The following is a 25,278-nucleotide window of genomic DNA, read 5'->3' as shown; positions in this document are numbered from 1 at the left end:
TTACGTAATCTATATTGGGCATTGGATTAAACTTGAGATTCAAAGTTTAATTTATCTGACGGTATGTTATTTCTTAATCATTTCGTGGCATCATCTTTATGACTTTTTACACCACCACCAGCAAGATTTTTGAGGTATTGATAATGTTTTTGTTATCAGTCTCTTCAAGTGCATCAATGAAATCATCAAATGTTTCAATCCACATAATCCTTGTATCGCCAATATTTTGCTTTTTGGCAGTATCGAAAGGTGTTGGTGGTTTCAGAAAGGCAGCAGCATTGTAACTATTTATGGGAGTGACTGACATTGAGTGTGGAGCTCTTTCAGAGATTGTCGGCTGTCCACTAGGACCTGTGTCTTCTGCACCATCTGTGAGGCCCTGCAATGGATGGGCCTCCAGATCATCCTGGACAGACTGTCGTACAGGGACCTCCTTCTTGGTCTCCATCGGAGCCCTTCACTTTCGGGAGACGTCTGGAGTTGTTCTGAGCTGCCAGCTGGCAGCTTTGGTGGTGTGCCACTTCAGGTACTGGACAGTTCAACAAGCACAACCCTTGTACTTCTTTTTGGGTCTCCTCGCCTGGTGCTGAGGTCGTAGAGCTCCATTTATTGAGACTCTGATAAGTGCAATATCATTATGCTTTCTTGCCGATTGTTTCGTCAGCCAGTGCTTTATGTATTTTATTCGTATTTGACTACTGCAGTCTTTAGCGCTTCTTTCTGTATCTGTACGTATCAGTCTTTGACAATAATGCTCTATATAACAGATTACGTTATTTTGCGTGGCAGCACGGTATCTTTATGTATGGCCTGACCAGCTGGTTCTCGGCCAACGATGTGTAGATTCTCTGCAATGCTTTCGTTCTCTTCAACTGCTTCACAGCGGCTTTACTCCACTTGCATTAAGCATTGATTTCATACTTCGATGACGTCACACTTGGCAAGCATGCGCAGTTTGCTTGGACCACACCAAACTCTCTAGGCGATCACTGTCGCTCTTCGGGTTACATACCCCTATCTTGTCACCACATGTAGCATCTTCCCCAGTCTGGGTATCCACCACTGACTACGCTACACAACGAGCTTAGTATTACACGTCTTTAATCGTCTGCGTGTTACTGTGAACTCAACATTCTAAATCCGCCTTCATTGCATTCTGCTCTAATACTTATATCTAATAGAGACATCTAGCCGCAGATTCCTTATCTTAGAATATCTCCCCAGGCGTCAGACTGGATCCGGAAAATCTTTTTTCCCAGCAATAACTCTGCACGCTGGGAGGTGGCGTCGCCCGGCTCAGTCCAGACATCGTCCACGGAAGTGACATCACTGGAGCCATATAAGCCCCTCCCGGCGTGCTGACGTCAGTTTTCTTCTTTTCTGCGTCCTAACGCGGATCCGGGAAAGTGATACCTTTGGTCTGTTTTTGTTATCTACAGGCCTTTTCGACACCCTTTTTGCATCGGGGAACAGTGTGTTCGATGCCCTTTGCGGGCTTCAAGCCATGCCGGTCCTGCTCGCAACAGATGTCAGCGACGAATCCTTACAAAATCTGTATGTGGTGCTTGGGAGAGCACCATGACTCTGTGGAGTGCGACGCTTGCCGACAGCTGCGACCGAAATCCCTGCGGGAACGCTGCATGAAGCTACGGTCTGCCCGGATGTCCCGATCGGACCCCTCGCGACGCGGTGCCAGTCCTCACAGGATGACGTTCCTGTTCGGGGCAGGTCCCGGGACCGTCGGCGTCATTCGCCTACCTCAGCTAAGCACAACGGAAGTCATCAGCTTAGCGTCAACATCATGTCGGGGCCCGTGGCTCCCAGTCTTTGCCGGACTCGGGCCCTCAGGAGTCAGACCCCGCATATCCCCGTTCCCGGGGGCTGGGGCGACTCGGCCTCAAATGGAGGACTACTGCAGGGCCCTGCAGTCCTTTCTGGCTTTGCCCCCCCCCCCCCCCCCCTTGCACCCCTTCAGGCCACACAGGGGGGGTAGGGACTCAGGTCGGGGCTTTGCCGGCGGGTTTACTCTCTGCTCCAACCGAGTGCCTTGACTCCGACTCTGGAATCGCCACAAAGTCAGGACACGACCCGGAGTGACATCCCACGACGTCTCGCCTTTCCAGAGCGCCGTCACACAGCCTTCTGAGGCTCCCTGCGGCGTCGCCGGAGGTGGCTGAGGGGCGGTGCATGACACCGCTTCGGCGCACTCTCCCTTCGCAGGTTTCTACCTCGGGGTATGTTGAGTCGACGCTGGTCCAACACTCCGGCCGGTCGAGGCCTCTTCGGAGGTCGACTCGGACGATCGAGGCCTTTTCAGAGGTCATCGACACCGGTTCAATATTGCCTCGACGCCGTTCAACGCCGGTACCATCTCTGGTTTTATTGATGGAGGATGTGGTCCCTTTGGATTCCCCACCCCCTCGGTCATTTCAACGCTCTCCGTAGCGAACACAAGTTGGGGCATTGGCCTGCTCATTCGCTGAGGCTCTGTTAGGTGGCCAGTTTAGCTTGCGTCTGTCACCTTCTGATGACTTGCTGTCACCGCCTCGCGGAGCCACGGAGGCTAGTGGGACGTTTGTCAGGGCTGTTTGTAGGGCTGCCATCATTTTGAGGATGCAGCCGCCCTCAGTCTCTAGACCTTCTGAACCCTTGCTGGATCTTCTCCACCAGGGCGCATCGGACATGGAGCCATTGTTGCCATTTGCGGAGTCATTATTTGACATCCTTCTTGGGACATGGGCGCGGCCCTCATTGGGGGACCCTGTGGATTGTGCTGTGGCACATCGCCATCGCCCAGCTTCCGATGACCCCGCCTGTTTGACACTCCATCCTGGAGCTGGAGGACTTGTGCTTCAGGCAGCTCTCTCTACCGCTCCTGTTCCGTTGCATCCTCCCACTCAGGAGTCTCGTGGTTGGAGTCATGTGGTTGCGATGTGTTCGCATCCGCCAGCTCGGGACTCAGGTCCCTCAACACGTTGTGTGAGTTTGCTCTAGCTACTTTTGCCCTTTGTGACTCGGTTGAGCAGCTCCTCCCCTACTTGCCGGAGAGCTCTCGTGTCGATCTATCCCGCATAATCCGTGACGGCCATGATATGGCGCAATTCTCGATTCGGTCTGCGATGAACACTACTGACTCCGTGGCTCGGGCTATGGCCAGGTCGGTTGTCATACGCCGCCATGCATGTTTGCGCGATGGTGTTTTCCCAGAGCATGTTCAGGAGCAGCTTAGGGATCTACCATTTGATGGGGTCACTCTTTTTGACGCTAATGCTGATTCAGCGGTCAGGCACCTCCTATCCATGTTTGTTGGATCCTCGTAGATGATTTTTGGTTTCGTGGCAGTGCCGTCATTTTCCTTTCTGTTACCCGTTGTGGGTTACAGATGTTCTGGGCTCCTTATTCTGGTACAGTTTGTTACGCTGTGTTTCCCTTTCTTTTGAGCCTCTGCCTACGAGCTTGTCTCAAGAATGGTCCTTCTTTTGTAGGGTTGTGCCTTACCCTAGGTGGGGTATTTGTTGGCTGTTATATTTCTACTCTTCCTTACCCGGGAAGTATGGCCGCAGGTTGGCTATTCCTACTGTTGTAGGCTGTCTCCTCTGGTGAGGTCCATGGGGTTGGTTTCTCTCCGAGGGTTTCACTTGGTTCCCTACAGTTGGTCCGTAGTACATCCCCGCCTCAGTAGGGGTGTCTTTCCCTGCTGTTTCGTTGGGATTTTGTCCCGCCTGTTTTTTCCTGGCGTGTTATTGCAGCCTCGCTGTGTCCGTCTTGCCAGTCTACAGGTGGACATGCGCCCCTGTGGGGCAGGTCCCTCTGTTCCGTTCCGGAATAGTCTCTTTTGTATTCTGTAAATACTCGCCGTATTGGTGCACACAGGTTGTCTCCCAGCTTTGTCGGGGTTCTTGCCTAGGACGAGGAAAGTTCTCGCTGGCTCAGTCTCGGCTGTGTCTTGCCTCCTACCCCACTTCCCTAGCAGGGTCTCCGGTCCCTTGCTTCTTGCTGGACAGGGGGTCCGGTTTGTCCGCTCCTGCCCTGTGCCTATTTCTTAGTTCTTCAAGGAGTGGCACTTGTCGCTAACTTTCTACCACCGGTTCTGTGCTCCACCCCAGCTGTTTATGGGGATGTGGGTTTTTTACTCACATTTGTAGCACTGGTGATGGGCTCCCCACCAGCTGTTTTTCTGGGGGTGAGTTCGTACTCCCCTTTCTGGCACACTTGCTTCTTTGGGTAGTATTACTCTGCATGTATTCTTCTCGACATTCTCATTGTTGGTAGGCGGTGTCGGTCTATGGCGGTGTATGCGTTTTGGCGACATGCATCTGAAAGAGACACGTTAGCGATAGATTCCTTACCTTTGAATATCCCCAGGCGTCAGACTGGATTCATAAAGTTATTTTCGCTAGCAGTAGGTGGCGTCGTGTGGCTCCGCGTCCGTTGCTGGCGTCGTATGCGCCGAGATGACGTCACAGAGACTAGTTAGGCACCACCCATGCGTGCTGACGCCATTAAGCGCAGATCCGGTTAGAGCACGTACCTCAGTCACTTTTTGACTATCTTTTTGAGACTTTGTCTCCTGTCAGATGTCTACTCTGGTGCACGTAGGGATGCCTGGTTTAAAATCTTGAGGGGCCTGCCGTCGCAATATGTCCGTGGCGGACCCCCATGATGTCTGTCTCTACTGCCTGGAGAGCGACCACGACTCCCGGGCCTTTTTGGACTGTTTGGCCATGGCCCCGAAGGCCTTGCGGGAGTGGCGCCAGAAGCTGTTTGAGGTCCAGCACTCGTCCCAGCGCACGGTCCAGGGGCCGCTCCAGAGAACGCTCGGGGGGCCATCATCATCATCGTTCCTCGGGCTCTAAGTCTCTCGGATTCGGGTAAGAGACGACACAAAAAGAAGTCGAAGAAGCGTTATCGCTCTCTGACGTCCCCCCGTCGGTCCCCGGATGCGGATGAGGGGGACAGGGGTTCTGCCCCTGCGGCTCCTTCGGAGCCCGGGAGTCCCGCGGCCTACCCACCTTACCCGGGTCCCTTGGCGACTCCCACTCAGGTGCGAGAATTTCCTGCCCCCTTGGACTGCCTGTTTAAGCCTCGGGCTCCCGCCGGTGCGCCTTCAGGCCCCGCGGTCCCATGTCAGGATCTTGTGGGGCCGTCGGCGGCTCCGGCGCCGCAGGATCTTGCGCCGCTGGCCCCGGCCACGGCACCACAAGGTCCCAAGCTGCCGGCTCTGCTTCCGGCGCCGCAGTGGGTACCATTTGTTCCTCCTCTGCCCAGGTTCTCGGACAATTTTGTCCCTTCCTGGGATCCGCACTGGGCCACGGCGCCGGTTCGTCCCTGTCCGGCGCCGTTCCCGGCACAGTTTGTTCCTTCCCCGGTCCCTGCCCTGCCGCCGCAGTCTGTCACGCATACGGCAGAGGTGAAGGATGACTGGGAGGGGTCTGAGGACCTCTTGGTTGTCAGTGTGACTCTGAGCAGGACTGGGTGGACGAGTTAGAGGAGGCCGGCGGCCTCGATCTCTCCTCTGACCCGGGGTATGCCTTTCCTCCGCCTACCATGGAGGAGGGTGCTTCATACACGATGGTGCTTCGTCGGACCATTAAGGTCCTCCACCTTGATCTCCCTACGGTGACCCTCAAGACTAATTTCCTCACTGAGGTGCTCCAGACTGCGCCCTCTTCGTCGGAGTCCCTGCTGCCATTTAACGACGCCCTCACTGACGTCTTACTAGGCACTTGGTCACGGCCTGCCACGGGGGCCCCTGTGGATAAGAACGTCGCCAGGCGTTGTCGCCTGATGCCAGGTGACCCTGCCTTTTTGAACACTCATTCTACGCCCGAGATTCTGGTCATCCAAGCTTCGACGTCCCAGAGTGCTTTTCCCATGGCTCCGCCGAATAAGGACTCTAAGAAGCTGGAGCAGTTCGGCAAGCGGTTGTTCTCTAAGGCCAGCCTGGGGCTGCGGTCGGTGAACACCGCTTGCCTCTTGGGCCGCTATTCTCACGCGGTGTGGGACGCCATTGCACAGGTGTTGCCTCAGTGTCCCGAAGAGGCCCAGGCTGTGCTGTCTCAAGCTGTTGCCGAGGGTAGAGATGCGGCTAAGTTCGCTCTTCGGTGTGGTTTGGACACCGCAGACTCACTGGGTAGAGCCATTTCTACGACTCTGGCGCTTCGTCGCCACGCCTGGTTGAGATCTACCTGGTTTTCGCCAGATGTACAGAGCTCTCTCATGGACATGCCTTTTGATGGCACCCGTTTTTTTGGCGATAAGGCCGACAGTGCGCTGGAGCGCTTTAAGGACTCGCTGGCTACAGCCAAGCCCGGCCACTCCTGGTTTTCGTTCCTTTTGTGGCCAAGGCAGGGGTGCCCAGGCACGTTCCTTCAGCAAGTCTGTACAGAACCAGCCTCCGCGCGGACGCGGCTTCCGCAGGGGCGGGTCTGGGAATCAGCGTGGGGGTCCGTCTACCTCCGCCCCCACTGCTTCTACCTCCAAACCTTCCTAATACAAGCATTGTGGAGCACCCCACGCCGGTTGGGGGCAGGATTCAACATCACCTCCCCCACTGGCTCGCTCTCACATCCGACAAGTGGGTGTTGCAGATCATCCACAAGGGTTACTTCCTTCCCTTTCAGTCCACCCCTCCAGCCATGCCACCTCAGTACCACCGCATGTCGGGGGTACACTTGGCAACTCTCCTGCAGGAATTTACAGCCCTCTTGGCCAAGGGGGCCAACGAGTGCGTTCCTGAGCCAGAAGTAGGGAGTGGTTGTTATTCCCACTACTTTCTGGTCCCCAAGAAGGACAAATGGGGTCTGAGTCCCATCTTGGATCTCCGGAACGTCAACATCTTCCTCCGGAAGGAGAAGTTCAAAATGCTGACTTCTGGCTCAGGTCTTGGCTGCCCTCGACTCTGGAGACTGGATGGTAGCGTTGGACTTGCAGGCCTCATTTTTCACATCCCCGTACTGCCAGCCCACTGGCGTTACCTGCGGTTCATGGTAGGCCAGGACCATTTTCAGTTTGCCGTGCTCCCCTTCGGGCTTACCAGCGCTCCTCGTGTGTTCTCAAAAGTGATGGCGGTGGTCGCAGCTCATCTGCGCAGGTCAGGGGTGTCGGTCTTCCCCTAGCTTGACAACTGGTTGTTGAAGGCGGGCTCACCCCAGGCAGTAGTCTCCCACCTTCAGACTACGGCCAACCTCCTGCATTTGCTTGGGTTCTCCATCAATATGCCGAAGTCGCACCTGAGTCCCTCTCAGCAGCTCCCCTTCATCGGAGCAGTTCTGGATTCAACGCGGTTTCAGGTTTATCCTCCCGAGCAGCGAGTCCGGGATGTTCAGGGTGTGATTCCAATCTTTCAGCCTCTATCCCAGGTTTGTCAGGCTGACCTCCTGCATCCTGCAAGTGCAACATGCCAGATGGCATATGCAGGCTCTGCAGTGGGACCTGACGTTCCAGTGGGCGCAGCATCAGGGCAACCTGTCCGATCATATCCAGATCTCGGAGGGCACTGCACGACAGTTGCAGTGGTGGCTCACGAATCGCGATTGGGTCAATGGCAGATCCCTCTCCCTTCCCCAACCGGAGCACAGTGGTGACGGATGCGTCCCTCCTGGGATGGGGAGGCCACTTGGGAGAGGCGGAGATCAGAGGACTCTGTTCTCCGCCGGAGTCCTGGCTCCATATCAACCTTTTGGAGCTTCGGGCGATCCGACTGGCACTGAAGGCATTCCTTCCCTGTGTCCGGGGAAGTGTGGTGCAGGTGTTCACGGACAACACCACCGCCATGTGGTATTGCAACAAACAGGGTGGGGTGGGGTCGTGGACCCTATGTCAGGAGGCTCTGCGCCTCTGGACATGGCTGGAACATCCAAGGCATTACCTTGGTGGTTCAACACCTGGCAGGTTCTCTGAACGCCAGGCGGACGAGCTCAGCCACTGGTGCTTGATGGATCACGAATGGCGTCTGCACTCTGACATGGCGCAAGGTCTCTTTCTACAGCGCAGAGAGCCTCGGTTAGATCTATTCGCCACCAAAGAGAACGCGCAATGTCATCATTTCTGCGTGTTGGAATTTCCAAGGCGACGCTTTTCGTCGCGAGTGGAGTTGCGGTCTGTTATACGCCTTTCCGCCTATACCACTTCTGCCCAGAGTGCTGAAGAAGATTTGGCGCGACCGGGCCCAAGTCATCCTTGTGGTTCCGGACTGGGCACGAAGATACTGGTATCCCGAGCTACTCAGCATGGCAATCGATCCCCCGATCCATCTGCCTCTTCGGGAAGATCTTCTGTTGAAGCAGCAGGGGACGGTCCTCCACCCGAACCTGTTCAGCCTCCACCTCCATGCGTGGAGATTGAGCGGCGACAGTTGACAGCTTTCGATCTTCTTCCCGAAGTCTGTGATGCCATTCTAGCAGCCAGGCGTCCATCCACTAAGACGGTGTATGCCTGCCGGTGGAACAAGTTTGTGGCGTGGTGCACAGCGAAGTCTGTGGATCCCCTTTCTGCCCCTCTTTCTGAGGTCCTTCTGTTCCTACTATCCTTGGCCCAGCAGGGCTCTGCTCTGGGCATTGTCAAAGGTTATCTTTTGGCCATCTCTGCTTTTCTAAGGCTTCCAGATCAGCCTTCTCTCTTTAAGTCTCCGGTTGTTAACCGTTTCCTGAAACGCCTTACGCACACGTTTCCCCCCGTGCCTTTCGTAATACCTCAATGGGATTTAAATCTTGCCTTGACCTATCTGATGTGAGCTCCCTTTGAGCCCCTTCATAACTGTCCTTTACGTCTTCTCACTCTCAAGACGGCTTTCCTGGTAGCTATCACCTCTGCCAGAAGAGTGAGTGAGCTACAGGCTCTTTCTTCTAAACCTCCTTTCCTTTCTGTTCATCTGGACAAGGTGGTTTTAAGGACCCGTCCTCCTTTTTTGCCAAAGGTTTTCACGCCCTTCCACATCGGGCAGACCATCACCTTGCCCACCTTCTTTCTGCTTCCGCATCCCTCGAAAGAGGAAGAGAGGCTCCACCATCTGGACCCAAAACGTGCGCTCTCGTGCTATCCGAAGCGCACATAGCAATTCCGGGTGGATGACCAGCTCTTTGTTGGTTACGTGGGTGCCAAAAAATGTTGGGATGTGCACAAACGGACCATCTCTCGGTGGGTCATTCTGTGCATCAAAACATATTACTCGTTGGCTAAGAAGGAGCCTCCTGTGAGGCTGCGTGCCCATTCTACCAGGGCAACGGCAGCCACTACTGTCTTGGGACGCGGCGTTCCCTTGCAGGATATTTGTCAGGTAGCTACGTGGGCCTTGCTGCACACGTTAACCAAGCACTACTGCCTTGACAGTCAAGTCCGGAGAGACGGCTTCTTTGGCCATTCTGTTCTCCGTGACTTTCTGGTTTAATCTCTTCCCAGACCCACCACCTGGGTTGGTATTGCTGGGGTATCTATTCTATGGTAAGGAATCTATCACTTACGTGTCTCTTTCAGATGCACAAGTTAGTACTTGTGTAACAATATATCTGTAAGAGACATTAGTTAGTGATAGATTCCTTACCGCCCCACCCATCCCCCCCGTTCTGCGAACTGATTTCTAGGGTTAAGGTCATCCCCTTTCAGGGCCCTAGTTTCATGGCACCAGTGGTCAGTTTCTTGCATGGCTCTGCGTTCCTGGCGCGGAAAGTCGTATACAGAACTGACGTCAGCGTGCATGGGTGGCGCCCAAGTAGTCTCTGTGACGTCATCTCGGTGCATACGACACCAGCGACGGACGCAGAGGCGCACGACGCCACCTACTGACACGCAGGGGTACTGCTAGCGAGAAAAAGAATTCCGGATCCAGTCTGACGCCTGGGGATATTCTACGGAAAGGAATCTATCACTAGCTAATGTCTCTTACAGATATATCGTTACACAAGTAGTAACTTGTGCTTTTGTGTGTGCCTTCTCTCAATCCTTTATTGTTGTTTTTTCTGTGTTCTGTGTACAGTGGTACCCATTGACCGACTCTCCTGTTTAGGGTTTCGTCAACTCACGTATGTGTGGCAACATTCCTGTCTCTTTTTGTATATGTCGTAGGTTCTACACGCCACGGGGGTACTCGCATACTAGATTTCTTTTGCCCTAGTATCACGCTTTCTTGCTCCCTCTCCCTTTCGGGATAGGGTCCTCTGTTTTCCTGGCTTTCCAGGTTATCCTCTCACAGTGCACCTTTTGGTACGTTTGGCTGCTTGCCTACCTTCTGAGCTTCTGCTCCCTGGTGATTCTTCTGCCTCTATTGGCACTAAGCTCTGGGTTTGTCCCTGCCACTGTTGTCACATGTCCTAGGGGGTACACATTTGATGTGTGTTTTTCTTGCACATACAGGCCTCCTGTTCTTGGCCGGACAGTCTTCGGACTGTCCCCTGTTTCATTTTAGCATCCACTGTGGTGTATGATCAGGCGGTATGCTCTACCATTGTCATAATGTTCTGCCCCTTTGGGGCTTCGTTCCTCATGGATCATAGGGACTGGTACTGGAATCCTTCTTTGAAGGAGTCACTGCATTGTTTCTTACGTTGGCACTGACCTTTCTGGTTCTGTATTTCCTTTCGTCTGTGTCTGGACGAGAGAGGTCTCACACCGTCCCTCGCGGGGCCTTGGTGTCTTTGCCGTCCCTTGTTCATGCTCCTTACGGAGTTCCTGGGTCTAATGTCACTTGCATTGGCATTGCGGTTCCCACCGTGTTTCATTAGCCTTTTGACGAATACGTTCTCCTGGAACTTGGTGGTTGTTTCGCAGACCCTCCTCCTATTGGGTATTGCTTTGGTATGTATTCTAAGTTAAGGAATCTGCGGCTAGATGTCTCAATCTGATGGAATAGATGCTTACCTTTGGTAACGATATATCTGGTAGAGACAGTCTAGCCTCAGATTCCTTAACACCTGCCCATCCTCCCTGCTCTGTAAGGCCTTTGCAGATGGTGTTTTTCCACCAGGCACCCTTTCCGGTGGCCTTGGTCTTCCGGAGGTGTGCCCTCGCACCTCAATCTGGGGTAGGGTGTCTTGTTATGTGTGGGGCCCTTCGGCCTGCACCCCATCCTAGTATTTGGTTGGTGGCGTGTTCTCGCACCTTCCTTTGACACAGGGGGTGGTGTTCGGCTTTCGAACCCTTTGGTTATCCACTCCGTCCATGTTTTTAAGTGGTTAAGGACTGCTTTTCACTGCCTTTTCATGTTGCTCCACCTGTGTTCCTCATGAGTGGAGTTCGTCTGTTTTTAATTCCCTCCCACCGCCCAAGCCTGTGCCTCCTTCTTTCTCTGGCAGTCGGTTGGGTTGGGTTCTCTTTGGTGCTGCACTCCTTCAATCACTGGAGGGTGTGTGTAGTGAACTTCTGGTGGTCGTTCACTTCTAGTCCCTTGTCTTGCAACATGTTTCTTCAATATTGTGGTTCTTCTAACTTCCCTCCTGTGGTCATTTCTTTTGTGCCGCAGCCGTTACCTCCTCGATGTGGGGCACGGATTGGCGCTTTTTGGGCCCTTGCTTGCAGCAGGTGCTCTGTGAGCTCCCTTTAGTCCCTCCAGGTACTGGCTGCTTTTTAGGTCTCACCTGAGCCAGCACATGCGCGGTCTCAGGCAAGACATTTAGTAGGTGGATTTTCAAAGTGCTAGTCCACGCTTTGGCTGGCCTAGCGCTTGCGTTCACGTGAGCATGCACGCGCGCAACTGGCAGCTTACAGCGCCCGATCAGGCGCCATCTGTCGTTCCTCTCGATTGCTCTCTGAACGCTCCTCCGCCCCTACCTCGCCGCAACACTGCCACATGACTTTTATTTTAACAGCACGGTGCCCGTTTAAGGGACGCTGCGCTTCAGTTCGTCGTCTTCTTTCCTCACCGGCATGGCTGTGTGCGTGCCTTTATCTTGTTTATTCCATTTCTTGTGTTGATGTATCTGGCTCAATAATTGGTGGATACTTGTCTGACTGTATCGACTTGTCGTTTGATTGGAAGATCTTCTTGTCCATCCCGAGCTGTCGCCGTTGGGTGAAGAGGAGTCTTACTCATGCTACTTTGAAGATTACGAGAGCCCAGCCATCCTGACCGAGACTGGAGTCATGTGCCCCTCCCCAGACCCAATCAAATCTCCCACCATAAGTTTTGGAACAGGTTCGTAGAGTACCTCCTACACTGAGAGAATCCGTTGTAATGTTATGTTTCTGATATTTCTGTAGCGCACACTGTGTGAACTCGTAGGGCTGTAAGCTGCCATGGTCTCCTGTGTTCATGATTCTGTGGTGGTCATTGCAGAGTCATTTTGTGATGATATTTTTCAGATTTAAACTATAGTTCCTCGGTGTACAGGTAATAATGTGCATACTGCTTGGCGCTATAATCACCACTACTGTGGCTGCAGTTCATTAGCACTAACCGTGGCTAAGTTTCATGTTGTTTGACAAAGTTGGCAAAGCATAAGCTGTGATGGTCTTCTTGTCCTTATTTTTGCAGTTTAGTTTAAAACAATATTTTATATACAGCAAAAAAGCCTCAGGTCATTAAATCGTATGCCTAGTGAACGAATCGTATAACTGGTGAGAGCAACCTCTCAGAACCAAGGGGACAAGATCTTCTTAGAGACAGAAAAGCAAATCTTCCCTTAGACCAAAAAATGAGAATACATTAACAATAAATTCAGACTTGTGCCAAACATGAGATAAGAACAAACATAAGACATCTAAAAATGTAATGTATTGCTATCAATAAAGATGTATGACAGTACTTTCACATAAATATACGGAAGATTAAAAGTGAAACCTCATACTGTGTATAGGTTCAGTAACACCCTCTCATTCTTCATCATTAAACAACTGAATAGGACTGAATTCCTTATTCACAACACAAGGATCGATGTAAGTTGTCAGTATCTGTCTATGCGTTTCGGTTGTGTATTTGATTGTTAGCTCTTTTCTTACGGACAATTGCGTATATATCTTCTACAGACATTTTACGTACGATCAGCCATATACGGCCAAGTTAAAACATACCTCTCATACAAGGCTTCCACTATTATGTCAGATTATCACGTCCGAGCTTCACCGGGTCTCATATGGGTTCTTCATTTTCCTGATGTTACCTTCTCAGTTCTCGCCCTCATTAGGCATATACCAAATTTACCTCTCGGACAGCAGTTCTTCTATAAAAATTTCTCTGATTTCTTTGTTATCCAGACCCAACTTTCTGTAACTCCTGCCCTAAATGTCAAAGATAGGTGTTTCTCTTCATCACTTGAAATGCTCCATTTACTGACCGTGAGGCATCGAAGAGTTGATACACACTTATCAATGCAAACTCCTTACCGCTTGCAGCCAAGAGATCTGTGGTATTTGCTCGCCGCCCTAGACCGGGCAGATCGAGTACTGAGAACTTACTTCTCTCCTCCCATTATGTGTTTGGAATAAGGAATTCTATCCTGTTCAATTGTTTAATGATGAAAAAGGCATGCTGGTGTGTGTCTGGTTTTAAAATTTTTACCAGGGGCAGCTTTTCATTCTCAGTCCAGATCTGTTGCTAATGCTTTTTGCTAATTCTGTTCCACATAAGCAGAAAGAAAAAAAAAACAGCGTTGGCAAAAAAAAACAAGCATTTGCATAGCCAATAGGTCTAGCCTTATAAGTGTTTAGCCATGCAACAGTTGATGTTGTTGCACCAAGGATATTGTGCTGTATAACTAAATACTTCTAAGGTCCCAAAGGCGAGACCTATTGGCTATGCCAATGCTTGTTCAACTTACTATTGTTTCTCATTCTGATTTGACTCATTTTCATGTTACTTATCGTTGTTGTTTCAACGATTTTACGCATTTTTAAACACACACTGTTCCTATGCTATCGCAGTTTTTTGTCATGGCTCTTTGTTGTGGCGTGGAAAAGTTTCCTGTAGAAAACTGACGTCAGCACGCCGGGAGGGAATTATATAGCTCCATTGACGTCACTTCCGTGGATGACGTCAGGACGGAGCCGGGCGACACCACCTTCCAGCGTGCAGAGGTATTGCTGGGAAAAAAGATTTTCCGGATCCAGTCTGACGCCTGGGGAGATATTCTAAGTTAACGAATCTGCGGCTAGACTGTGTCTCTACCAGATATATCGTTACCGAAGGTAAGTAACTCTTCCGTCACAGCTCTACAGAGTCCACCAGGAGCCAAAAGGGTCCCATCTTAACTAACTCGCAAGATACTTCACTGTAATTATGGCATTTCCTTCCCTGGAAGTTGTAAAAGGTGCTTCCTTCAATGTAAGAACAGTTTCTGTTCATGGTCAAGGTTGAGAAACGTTGACGCTTGTTTGAGGTTGTGGCTTTTGTTTTCTTTACGATTATTAATATTGTTGCGAAATTGACAGTGGGTCTGAAGTAATTGCTGATCTTACGGTTGTTGTTGCATATTTGAGGATCAATTGGAGAGCTCTATCTGTGGTAGGGTGGTGTTTGAGTTTGAATTTTACTGTTAAAAGGTCTGCACACTGTAACGCGTTCTGTGGGAGTTACACTATAAGTTAGAGTTTATTGCTTGTAAGGGGAGTTGGTGCCAACCAGAATCTTGGACTTGGTCGGTCCGGTTTATACTTAGTTGATTGGCCCAGTAATCGAGCCTGTGTAGTCGAGTATTCTGACAGATGGTCACTATTTTGCCAAAAAAGAAGTTGGGCAGTTGACATGATCAGATCCAATAATAAATAAAAACTATTAAAACGACATTGGAATGCTACAGAGTATCCTACAAACAGAAGCATAATAAGATCGCATAAGTAGCAATACATAAATCCAAATTAGTTCCACCTCTTATGAAGTCTTAATTCATTTTTAGGTTATTAATAAGTTTCACTCGGCTGCTAACAGTGGGGTTTCGACGGTGTTATATGTTACATACATCCAGGGCTACATTAATGTCGATAATTTACAAAGGTTGTAAAAGGCCTGTTTTAGAAAAATGATGGCTGAACCGAAAAGATGTCTGACCTTTATATATGCCATATTTGGAAGATCTCATACGATTATGTCCTCTTTTATTGCGGCATTCAATCTGAACTAAACCGGGCGCTGTTTTCAGCACAGCTGCATTATGTGACTGCCTATGCCTTCAAGAATAGTTTGGCAATCCGGAGTCTGTGCAACCTATGACCAAATGTGAACTAAAGGCTCGGTTTGCAGGATACTGCGAAAGCGGGAAGAGATATGAAGGAGGGACGCACAAATAGTCACTTTACATTATCCTTTATTAACTAAGGATGGCATCCAACCTTATTTAAGTCACAAATGTCCAGCATAGATCTGTGTTGACGCGGTTCCACCTTAGCTCAGTTCATCTCTCCGTGGTGTTGCCTGAAAGGTTTGACAGTATAGAGAACCTACGTGTGTGCGTGCCTCTGTGACGGTTGCTCGACACAAAGCACCTTACTTTTTCTCTTTTTTATCAATTTTATTCTGGACCGAGACGCTGTGCAAACCTGGTTTTATCTTTCTACAACAGTTACATCCTCCTATAATTTGCTTGGCTATTGCTAGTTATATCCTGCAAGCCAGGAAGATTAGAAGGTGAACAGCAGAATGAAAGAAAAAAATAAACTTGGGAAAAAAAAAAGATGGTCAAAGTTTAGCATACAGTTTTGGGGATACAGTTTTGAACAGTTGCCAAGTGTAATTTTGTTTAGCAGTATAATTTCTCTAGTAGAAATGTTTTTCTTCCTTTCTCTGAAGAGTGTTTTGTAATGGATTTGGTTTGGAATGTAGACTTTTCCCAGCAGTTTTAATGAAGGCCCTTTTAAACAAATTGGAATGATCTCTGATGTATATGACTTTGAGTTGTGAACTGTTATTCAGACTGAATTGAGTATGATGAGAAGTTAGTAACTTTTGTGTTTATTTTTCTTCCCATGTGTTTTTTACTACGACTTTTCAAGTGCCATTGATAGCAGTGATTTCGAATGGTTCACACAGGGCAAAGCTATATAATGAAGTAATTAGGTTTGTCGATTGGGTTGGAAAACAAGGGGGTGACCAGGGATTTTTTTGACTGCTGGACCTAGCCCTAATAATTTAAGATAGCTAATTCAATACCCAGTTGTTGTTGGTTTTTTTGGAGGCAGAGAAGGGAACAGAAGTGGTAGTTACTCCACATGTTTAAGTCTTTTGAGTTGTGGAAGTTTGTTAATCTTATTGTGTGGACAGAGACGGGCCATGTTAAATATGTTGGGCGTTTTGAGTGTGGGGTTGTGGGAATGTGATATGGGGGATCTGTCAAAGAATTCTATGTCCGGACCGGAAGTGAGGATTATGCTTTGCTTTCTCAACTTTATTCAACAGCAGCCCTTTTTAAATTTTTTAAAACAGAACTGCGATTTCCATGGAACACTGGGAATGGTAAAAACAAACGATGTGTCAACAGTCCCATAATCCAATACGTGTTTAATCAGAGGTCAGCATCACCACCAAAGTCCTTCACCTCTGTCACCAACTCCTCTTTCTTCGCTGCTCGCAGCCCAGATAAGTGTTTTTTTCCTTTCTCTCCTGACATTGTGCATATTTTAAGGTGCTTCTTAAAGCTGTGTTAATGCTTATTTGGCATATCGAGACTGCTGTGTGTGCCTACGCAACTGCACTAACTCTCTGTTAGTGGCAGAGTGAGGTGAGGTCCTCCTCCCACTAGGTGGCAGTGTGGAAGTGCGGTTTCTCTATCGCTTGCGACACGTGATTTTGTTAATTCCTGTCAGTAACAGGGAAGCCAAAATCGCGTGCTGCCTTGCTCAGCCTCTGCCTGCCCCTGGAGAGTGACACCCCAGCTGGGGTCTGTACAGGCTTGCTAGCCTGATCTTTAAACAATATTGAGGCCCTTCACAAGGGACATTAGTGAGTGGGTTTGCCCTACGCACCACTGGGGTCTGTATTGATGTGTGTCAGGCTGTAAAGCCTGGAAAGGGACACGCTCCCAGGTGGCTAGTCTTTAACCCCAGTTTGATATAACACCCAAAGGGGGTGGTGTCCCTGGGGCTCCCAAGAACGTGAGGCTCTGCCCACTCGTGACCCGCTGGACCCCACCACCTAAACTGCTAGTGCTTTGCGCTGAGCCCTAATTTCTATCTGCTTCAGATAGCACTGCGCCAGGCTATTAATTAGTGGAAACTCCACTATCTCTACCTGCCATTGTTTCATCCCGCCTGGTCAATCACCATGGAATTAGAGGGAGATGGCCAATATGATGAGGATCCTTTAGTTGCCCTCCCATGGGAGGATGAATTTTATGACGTTGTGACTCCTCAATTTATCGAGCAGTAGAAGAAATCATGGACCAGTGTTTGTCAAATTGCGTGTGAATGCGTGAAACTGGTCAAGGTCCAGAGTTCTGCAGTCCCCTCTGCCCTGGGCCAACCCCTTGATAACTACCCCATACCGGCCAGTCACCCCCAGGAAGCGGGTGTAGATCATGATGCTTTTGCACACCTCAGGGAGGCATTCTTGAAGCAGGCCCAGCTTGCCCTGTGTCTTGGGATCCTGCAAAGAAGCTACCCGATCTGGCTTCACCCCCAGATGAGGATGCCCACAGGGACACGGACAATGAGGCTGGCCCTTCCAGCCTGTGGTGCTCTTCTCCTTCATCCTCAGCCTCTGGCTCCACCCACCATGACAATGGTTCGGACATGCTCGACCCTAAGGAGCGTATCCATCCCCGTTCCTCCGAGTGGGCACCCTCTACCAAGGTGGCAAATTATGTTGAGGTGCAGATCAAAATGCCTTTGGGTAAAGAGGCTTGTAACTGCCTAAAAGCAGAATACCCTCGCCCATCTTTAAATAATAAGGTAACCCTGACACCAGAGCTGGATCCCAGAATGGACACCTTTTTGTCAAGTTCATCAAAGACCCCAAAAAGGGCATCAATAGGTCATGACGGGCGTGCCAAGGTAGGCTCCCAGACTGGCCATTTGTCCCAACATCCCCCACCCACAGGGCTTTATGAGCCATGTTTTCCTGGTTGACAAGGCAGATGGGGGGCAGAAACTGGTTATCAACTAGTTCCAGTGGCTGGTTTACCGCCACTTCAAAATAGAAGGGATTCACCTCCTTCGCAATGTTTTGCGCTCCAGGGATTGGATGGTCCGCCTATAACTGAAGGATGCTTATCTAACCATGCTTGTTTTTCCACCACACACACTCCTGTTCCTCTGGTGGCAGTGGGTGTTTCAGTTTACAACCCTGCCCTCCGGTCTCTCCTCTGCTCTGTGGTGTTTCACTAAGGTCTTTAAACTGGTCGTAGAGCACCTCATGGCACATGGGACCTGACTCATTATTTATCTGAACATGCTTCTCCTGGCACAAGAAGCCAGTAGTCTACTGACCTGCAAATGGCAGTCACCCTGCTTGAAAGCCTCAGCGTTGTCATAAACAAGAAGAAATCCCTTCTGTCTCCAGCACAAAGAGCAGTTTTTCTGGGCTTCGTCATAGATTCCACAGACTTACGCTAAGTCTTCTTTCGAGGAAAGTAGCCAAGATCTGACATGAGTTGCCGCAAACGCTAGCCAGGCAAAAAGTGTCCTTGCGGCAGATTGCCCGCCTGGTGGGTATCCTCTCCTCATCCATCCAGGCCTTCTTTCCGGGCTCCTTGCACTAATGTGAACTTCAACGCTTAAAGGCAACACACCTGAGGAAGGGACTCCCTTTTTCCCAGTTGGTGGTCCTTTCGGAGGACACGGACAAAGAGATCCTATGGTGGCTTTCACACATGGAAGCATGGAACAGCAGGATAATTTTCAGCTCAGCTCTGCTCTGTATCTCATTATAGAGTCATATGCTAGCATGTCAGGCAGGGGCGCGCGGTGTGGAAAGATTTCAACTTGAGAGTTGTGGTCTCCTTAAGAACAGAAGTTATGCATAAACTGTTTGGAACTTCTGGAAGGGTCCTTTGCAGTCTGCTGTTGGATGTGAAGACAAGATCTAATCCTGCATCCTCTTAAAGATGGACAAGTTCTTAACTGTCCAGTATATAAACTACATGGGGGGCACTCAGTCCAAGGTCCTCTCGGATCTCGCAACCAGTTTTTGGCAGCTTTGCCTGGACCATCAGATATCGGTCACGGCGTAATACCTCCCAGGAGAGGAAAACAAGGTGGTGGACTGGCAATCCCGCCACTTCTGGGACTCCAATCTCTGGAAGCTTCACCCGGAGATCTTTGCCTACCTCCAGGACCGATGGGATCCTTTTTCAGTGGCCCTGTTCGCCTCCAGATTGGTTTACTAACTGCCCAAGTTCTTCAGTTTGAGGCCGGATCCTCTGGCGGCCACCACAGACACCTTTGTACAGGATTGGGAATCGGATAAGGGCTATGCAATTCCCCAGTTCAAGATGATCACCAGGGCTTCGGCCCAGATCAGACGCCAAAGGGCGGAAGTCGTGTTGATCACCCCGATTTGAAAATCTCAAGCCTGGTTTCCGATTCTTAGAACTTTCTTGGGATTTTCCAATCTCTCTCCCCTTATTCCAGACTCTCTCCTTTTCAATCCGTATCAGACTCCTCAGCAGATGTTGTTTGAAGGGTTGCTTCGCCCGATGGCGTGGAGGATTACATGGGACAATCGTCGCTCTCAGGACTTTCGGAGCAGGTTGAGGACCTCCTGTCAAAGGCATGGTCAGACAGCACCATCAAACGAAACCGATCGGCTTGGAAAAGATGGTGTCGTTGGTGTGTGCGACTGGGTTGCGATCCCGTGAGCGCTGAGATAGTGCAAGTTTTGAATTTTATGGCCAACCTGGCACCGAAAGGCATGACATACCGGTCAATTAACACCTTCAGTTCAGCTATCTCGGCTGAACATCTGCCAGTGGAAAGGCCCCTGGTAGGGGACCACCAGTTTGTGTAATAATAATAATGTAGGCTCCTATGGGGTATTAGGCTGTCCCTGCCTCTGGAGCAGCGTAACATAAGCATTAATAAGGTTTTAAAACGTATACTATCATGGCAACCTAATAGATTCCTATCAAGGAAAGAACTCTCAGCAAAGCTGGCGATGTTGCTTTGTATGGTATCATGCAGAGGTTTCAGATGTGTGAGCTCTACACATTATAGGAAGGTCTTTCTCTCCCTTGTGAGGGTCTTTTACACTGAGCAGGCATACATAATGTAATACTAGAGTTATAGAATACCCAGCGTTCCTTAATTCTCATAAACTGTGCATAGTCCAGTGCCTTAAGGCCTACAAGGAGATGTCAGGGGAGTTTTGGCCCCCAGGTGAGAGTTAGCTCCTAATCACTCTCTAGAAGTTGCATAAAGTGATTTCCTCCCCGATCATAGCCCGTTTGGTACGTTGGGTGATGCAGGAAGCGGGAGTAGACCTTAGCATCTTTGGTGCATACTCCACTCGTGATGCAATGGCCCTGAAGGCATTGAGTTTAGGTGCCTGTCTGGAAGATATGAACACGGTCCTCTGATTCTACCTTTAAGAGGATCTGTTTGAAGCCAGCGCTGGATATGGCTCATTTGGTCGTAAGTAAGGTTTAAACCAAGGTAATCCTAGCCTCCGTTCCTGACATAGAATAAAACATTTCTTAGCTATCATAACAAAGTGTCAATTCTATTAAGGACTCGGAGGCGAGGATTGTCCCACTACGGAGTAATTATCTGGGAACCCCTCACCGTGACTAGTAAGTGAAGATTTCGATTCTCTTGCTGTAATCTTGTGCAGTGTTAATAACTCAGCAGAGTTTGGTTATGCATATCCTGTGTATTGTGTAGAATTGCAGGTAGTCAAGAAAAGTTATTAGTTAGACTTTACTTATGGATTCTCTTGTTGGCTGATATTCTCTCTCTCGTTCTCAGGAGCAGAGAATGGAAAACAGGATTTGTAAGAAAAGAGCTAGGGCATGACTTGTGTAACGAAAGAGGAGTTGGTGACAGAGGTGAAGGACTATCGTGGTGATGCTGACCTCTGATTGGACACCTATTGGATTATGAGACTGTTGACACATCGTTTGTTTTACCATTCCAAGTGTTCCATTGGAATTGTGGTTCTGTTTTAAAAAATAAAGAAGGGCTGCTGTTGAATAAAGTGGAGAAAGTAAAGCATAATCCCTGCCCTTGAGTCCTTAATAGAAGTGAAACAGCGTTACGATAGCCAGGACATTTTTCATTATGTGTATATTTCTGTGAGAGGGTGTTACTGAGACTGTAGGGTGATGGTTTCCATGAAAGGCGTTGCAGTGTGTAGTCCTAGTTTCACGAGGTTCGGTTGGGGGTTCCTCCATTGTGTTTGTTGATCTGTGCCATTGTAGCTTAGCTCTCTGGCAGTATTTCTGCAACAAATAGTGTTGGAATTCGCCAGCTTTCTGTAATGTTGTTTTCGTGTTTGTTTTGGACTTCTGATTTCTGCAGTGTATGGCTGCAATGAATGATGAGCGCTGTAGGAAGGTGAATATCTGACTATGGTTACCCCCAACTTTTTGCCTAGTGTCTAGCTGGTTTTTCGACTTAGTTGGCCTGAGATCCTGCCATTCAGGGTCTCAGGCTGTCTGCTCTCTCCTTAAAATGGACTCCATGTACCCTAGGTACATACCCAATTGGTAAGGATCACCTTATTGGACCCTGTACAGTGTACCCTAGGTACCCAGGGCATAGGTGTACCCTAGGCCTACCAGGGGCTGCAGCATGTATTATGCCACCCCTGGCCTGGCCTTCCATTATGACACAACTGGCTGATCACTCAGCTGGGGCAAGGTCGTGTAATCACCCCTTGCTTAGGTGTAGTATTCCTATACCTACCTTATATATAGACACATGTGTACCTATCAGCCACTTCTATGGCAGGCCTTAACAATCCTGGAGGCAGAGTGCTTGGTAACATGTGAGATGGTGCTCTAGCATGAGCTGAGCCTGTCTGCAGCTTTCGGAACCATGTCCTTATAGCTGTTCTATGATATAGCCTACCATATACTCTTAAAGTACCTTATAATCTTAAACGGTTATGGTAACTATGGTTTGGCTTTATCAAAACATGTCGTGTAAGGTGTCTAACACTCTGGAATATTATCCCCATACCATTTCTGGTGATGAGGATATTATTCCTCGCTTCTAGAGGGAGAGACATGTTAAAATCCTACTTTTGCTGTTAACTCTGACCAAAGCCTCAGCATCACAAAATGGATGCTGCTGCCACAGACACGAGTCCGACCTCCTGCAGCTGGGAGCCCTCCCAGCCAGGGAGGCCTGGACAATAGGTTTCCTGCTTGGGCAGGTGCTAGCACCTCCCCAGACAGACTTTAGTGTATTGGGGCAGGGAGGGCTAAAAGGAATGAGACATGCCTGGGGCACACAAGGTGTCCCATGCATAGTCCAGTTCAAACCGGCGCTGGGGCACTCCAGCCGCAGCTCTGGCGCGAAACTGGACAAAGGAAAGGGGGTGTAACCACTCCCCTTCCTGGTCCCACCCATAGGAGGGACCTTGCAGGTAGCCCAGCCCACTAGCCTAGTATATCAGTAGGTAGCTGAGCCCTGCAGTATTAGATTATCCTGAAGCTGCAACTTGAACAGAAACTCTGGACCTTCGACATTCGACCTCGGGAAGAAGACTGAAGAATCTCCCTTGTGGCCAAGGAGTGACCACCCTGGGCAACCAGGCACCATCCAGCGACCGCTGCTTGCTTTGCGACTGAATCCTGCGAGGGACGACTGCAGAGACTGACCAGCGCCGAGACTTCCAGACACCTCTGAACCAGATCCACATCTACAGCAAAGCTGAGTCCCGTGGAGGCGACGAGGGACGTGGGACGGCGACTTGGGAAAAGTGGCTAGTAACTGACTAGCGCGACTTCTGAGGCTTCCTCGAGGCTGTGCTTGGGGAATTGAGAAGCCCCAATCCAGAGCACCATCTGCAAAGAAGATCAGCTCCCCACACTTCACGTGTTCTGCGTGGGGCCCTTCTGCACCTGAGTTGCTCGACGTATTGTCCGGTTGCTGGCCCGTTTGCTAGTAGCCTCTGCGACGATAAACCTTTGATTTTATCTTGCTGGTCCGGCTCCTCCAGACTGGCACTCGCTCCTCTGTGAAAGAGAAGCACCCCAGACCTTCCTGGTCTGCACCAGAAGCAAGTCCTCCATCCTGCGTGGGTTCCGCTTGCCAAGGCTTGTTGGGTCCTAGCTCGACATCGACGCCGCCGACAGCAAGAGCCTTCGTGGGACAGCTCATCTCCTGGTCGTCCTCGACGCCTCCTGGTACCCGTGGCTGCTGCGACAAGCTTCACCTCTTCACCTGCATCTTCACAACATCGCCTGGTTCCTTCCTGGTTCCTTCCTGGCTCCTGGCTAGTGACCTGGACTCTTGCAGGTATCCTTCCTTCTTGATTCCATCCTTGTGATCCACCGGACCCTCTTCACTGTCTGCCTGTCAGCAACTTTCCTTCAGGCATCCATAGGAGTCCACGACGAAACCAGACGCAAGTTCACACCTATGCACCCTTAGCCCGTGGGCTAGGTAACTTGAGTACTCCGGTGCTCACAAGGGTATTGACTATCCTAGGGTCTAGTTTCCAAGTCTCGACTTCCTAGTTACTCCAGAAGTGTCCTAAAACTCTTAATTTCTGATAACTTCTATTTCTATCGACTTTTACGTATTACGCATGAGTGTTTCCACTCTGCACCTGAATCCCGCGGGCCTCCCACTTCCTAACCTTTGGTAGTATAGTGTAGCCCCAGCGATTCCCTAGGCCTATCCTGTGTTCGTGACAGTGGTTCTTATACCACTTACTTAGTATATGGTTTGCGTGGCCCCTAGGGCCTAACTGTATTACTTACCTGTGTGACTTATGTAGGCTTAAATAAGACTGTGTTGTACTTGCCTCGAATCTCATAAAGAGTGCTGAGGGTATTTTGACTAGAATAAATACATTCTATTTTTATATATATCTGTTGTGGTGCCCTTTCATTTGGTATTCAAGGGATTACAAATGGTATAACAGCTGGCTTCACATGCCATACAGAGTTTAGCCTAAGACTGCTCTTGTCCATGCTACCACTAGGATAGCTGGTCTATAAGGTTGACTTTACAACCAATCACCATAAGGGTTGTTTGGACTGATACAAGGTGTACACTAGAACTAGTGACATCATATATCAGGTCAACTTCTCACAAGCGCTTCTGCAAAGCATGGGTGGAAGAGCTGCTTTTGAACTTTTGAGTAAGCGATATTATGGATTTTGTTGCTAGCGTTACTTCAAGGATATTTGTAAGTGGAATTTAGGGTCATTTGCAGTTTCTGCTCTCCTCTGTAGCACAGACACTATCACACCAACCTGTTGTACCATGTGCTAATTGTAAGTTTACTTTAGGCTCACAGAACACTACTGACGTTGGCGAATTTGGAAACCCGATACTTTGCAAAGAAGAAAACTTTGTTGGGCCTGAGTAAATTAGCTGCACTGGCATCCAGTTTCCCAGAGGATGTGACACAAGAGAAAGTTGAAGGTAAGAGCTGATAAAGTATTAAAGTAAAAAGAGAAACCTGCCCTTAAGGGGCAAGAATTGTAGAGTCCTCTTGAGATTGCCTTGTTCGTTTTTCAAACTATGTAGTGGTTGAAATATTTTGCAGGCCTACTGGACATCTTATCTAGGTGGGTAACCCACTTCACTCCACTTTTGTCATCTTCTGAGCTCTAACCTTCCTGCAAGTTTGTGCCAGTTCTGCGCTGAAATTGTACTCCAGTCCCTCGACAACTACTATCACCATATATGCATTAAAGGCAACAGAGGTGTATTTTTAGAAACCCTGGCTTCACCATTAGTCATCTGAGATTAGACTAGTTAACAGGGGCCTAGTACCATAGTTCATATGATAATGCATGTGCTTTAGACTGGGCGACTGAATGGCAAATGCAGGCACTGTCACCTCTTGGCTAGTGCAGTCACAGTGGATTTTTGGGTTTATCATCCCTATGCCAGATCCCCATACACTATTAATTATGCTTCTTTATGGTTGTGATTGCAACCCAGTAGGTCAGACTGAAGCTCAAAAAGACTTCATCCACAATGTGTCAATGAAGATTCAAGAAGCATAAAAACAGATTAGTTGAGTGAAATACTATGTTTTTATATTGGCATATAGCTTAGTACCAAGCTCTTTCTTCAAGTTAGCATAGACAGAGAAGGAAAAATAACAGGCATATACACATGGTTTGGCGCCGGGCTAAGAATTCTTGTATACTGCATATTCGCTCAGCCAATAGCAATGCAACTCAGTATTTTTTGACTGATTCCTGCCTGGCAATCTCATTCTCAGGGACATATAAC

General features: G+C 49.4%; 1 protein-coding gene across 1 annotated transcript in view; it reads left to right on the top strand.

Annotated features, from left to right (window-relative positions):
• NUP133 (nucleoporin 133) overlaps nucleotides 1-25,278 on the top strand; it is a 1,584,091-nt gene that overhangs the window by 1,204,372 nt on the left and 354,441 nt on the right. The window contains exon 21 of the mRNA XM_085611954.1: nucleotides 24,321-24,456. Coding sequence (XP_085468080.1) covers nucleotides 24,321-24,456 — 136 coding nt within the window. The remainder of the gene's footprint in view (nucleotides 1-24,320; nucleotides 24,457-25,278) is intronic.

Source organism: Triturus cristatus, chromosome 6 (assembly GCF_964204655.1).
Source record: "Triturus cristatus chromosome 6, aTriCri1.1, whole genome shotgun sequence".
In the NCBI taxonomy this organism is placed as follows: Eukaryota; Metazoa; Chordata; class Amphibia; order Caudata; family Salamandridae; genus Triturus; species Triturus cristatus.
This window is presented reverse-complemented; position numbering and strand designations above follow the sequence as displayed.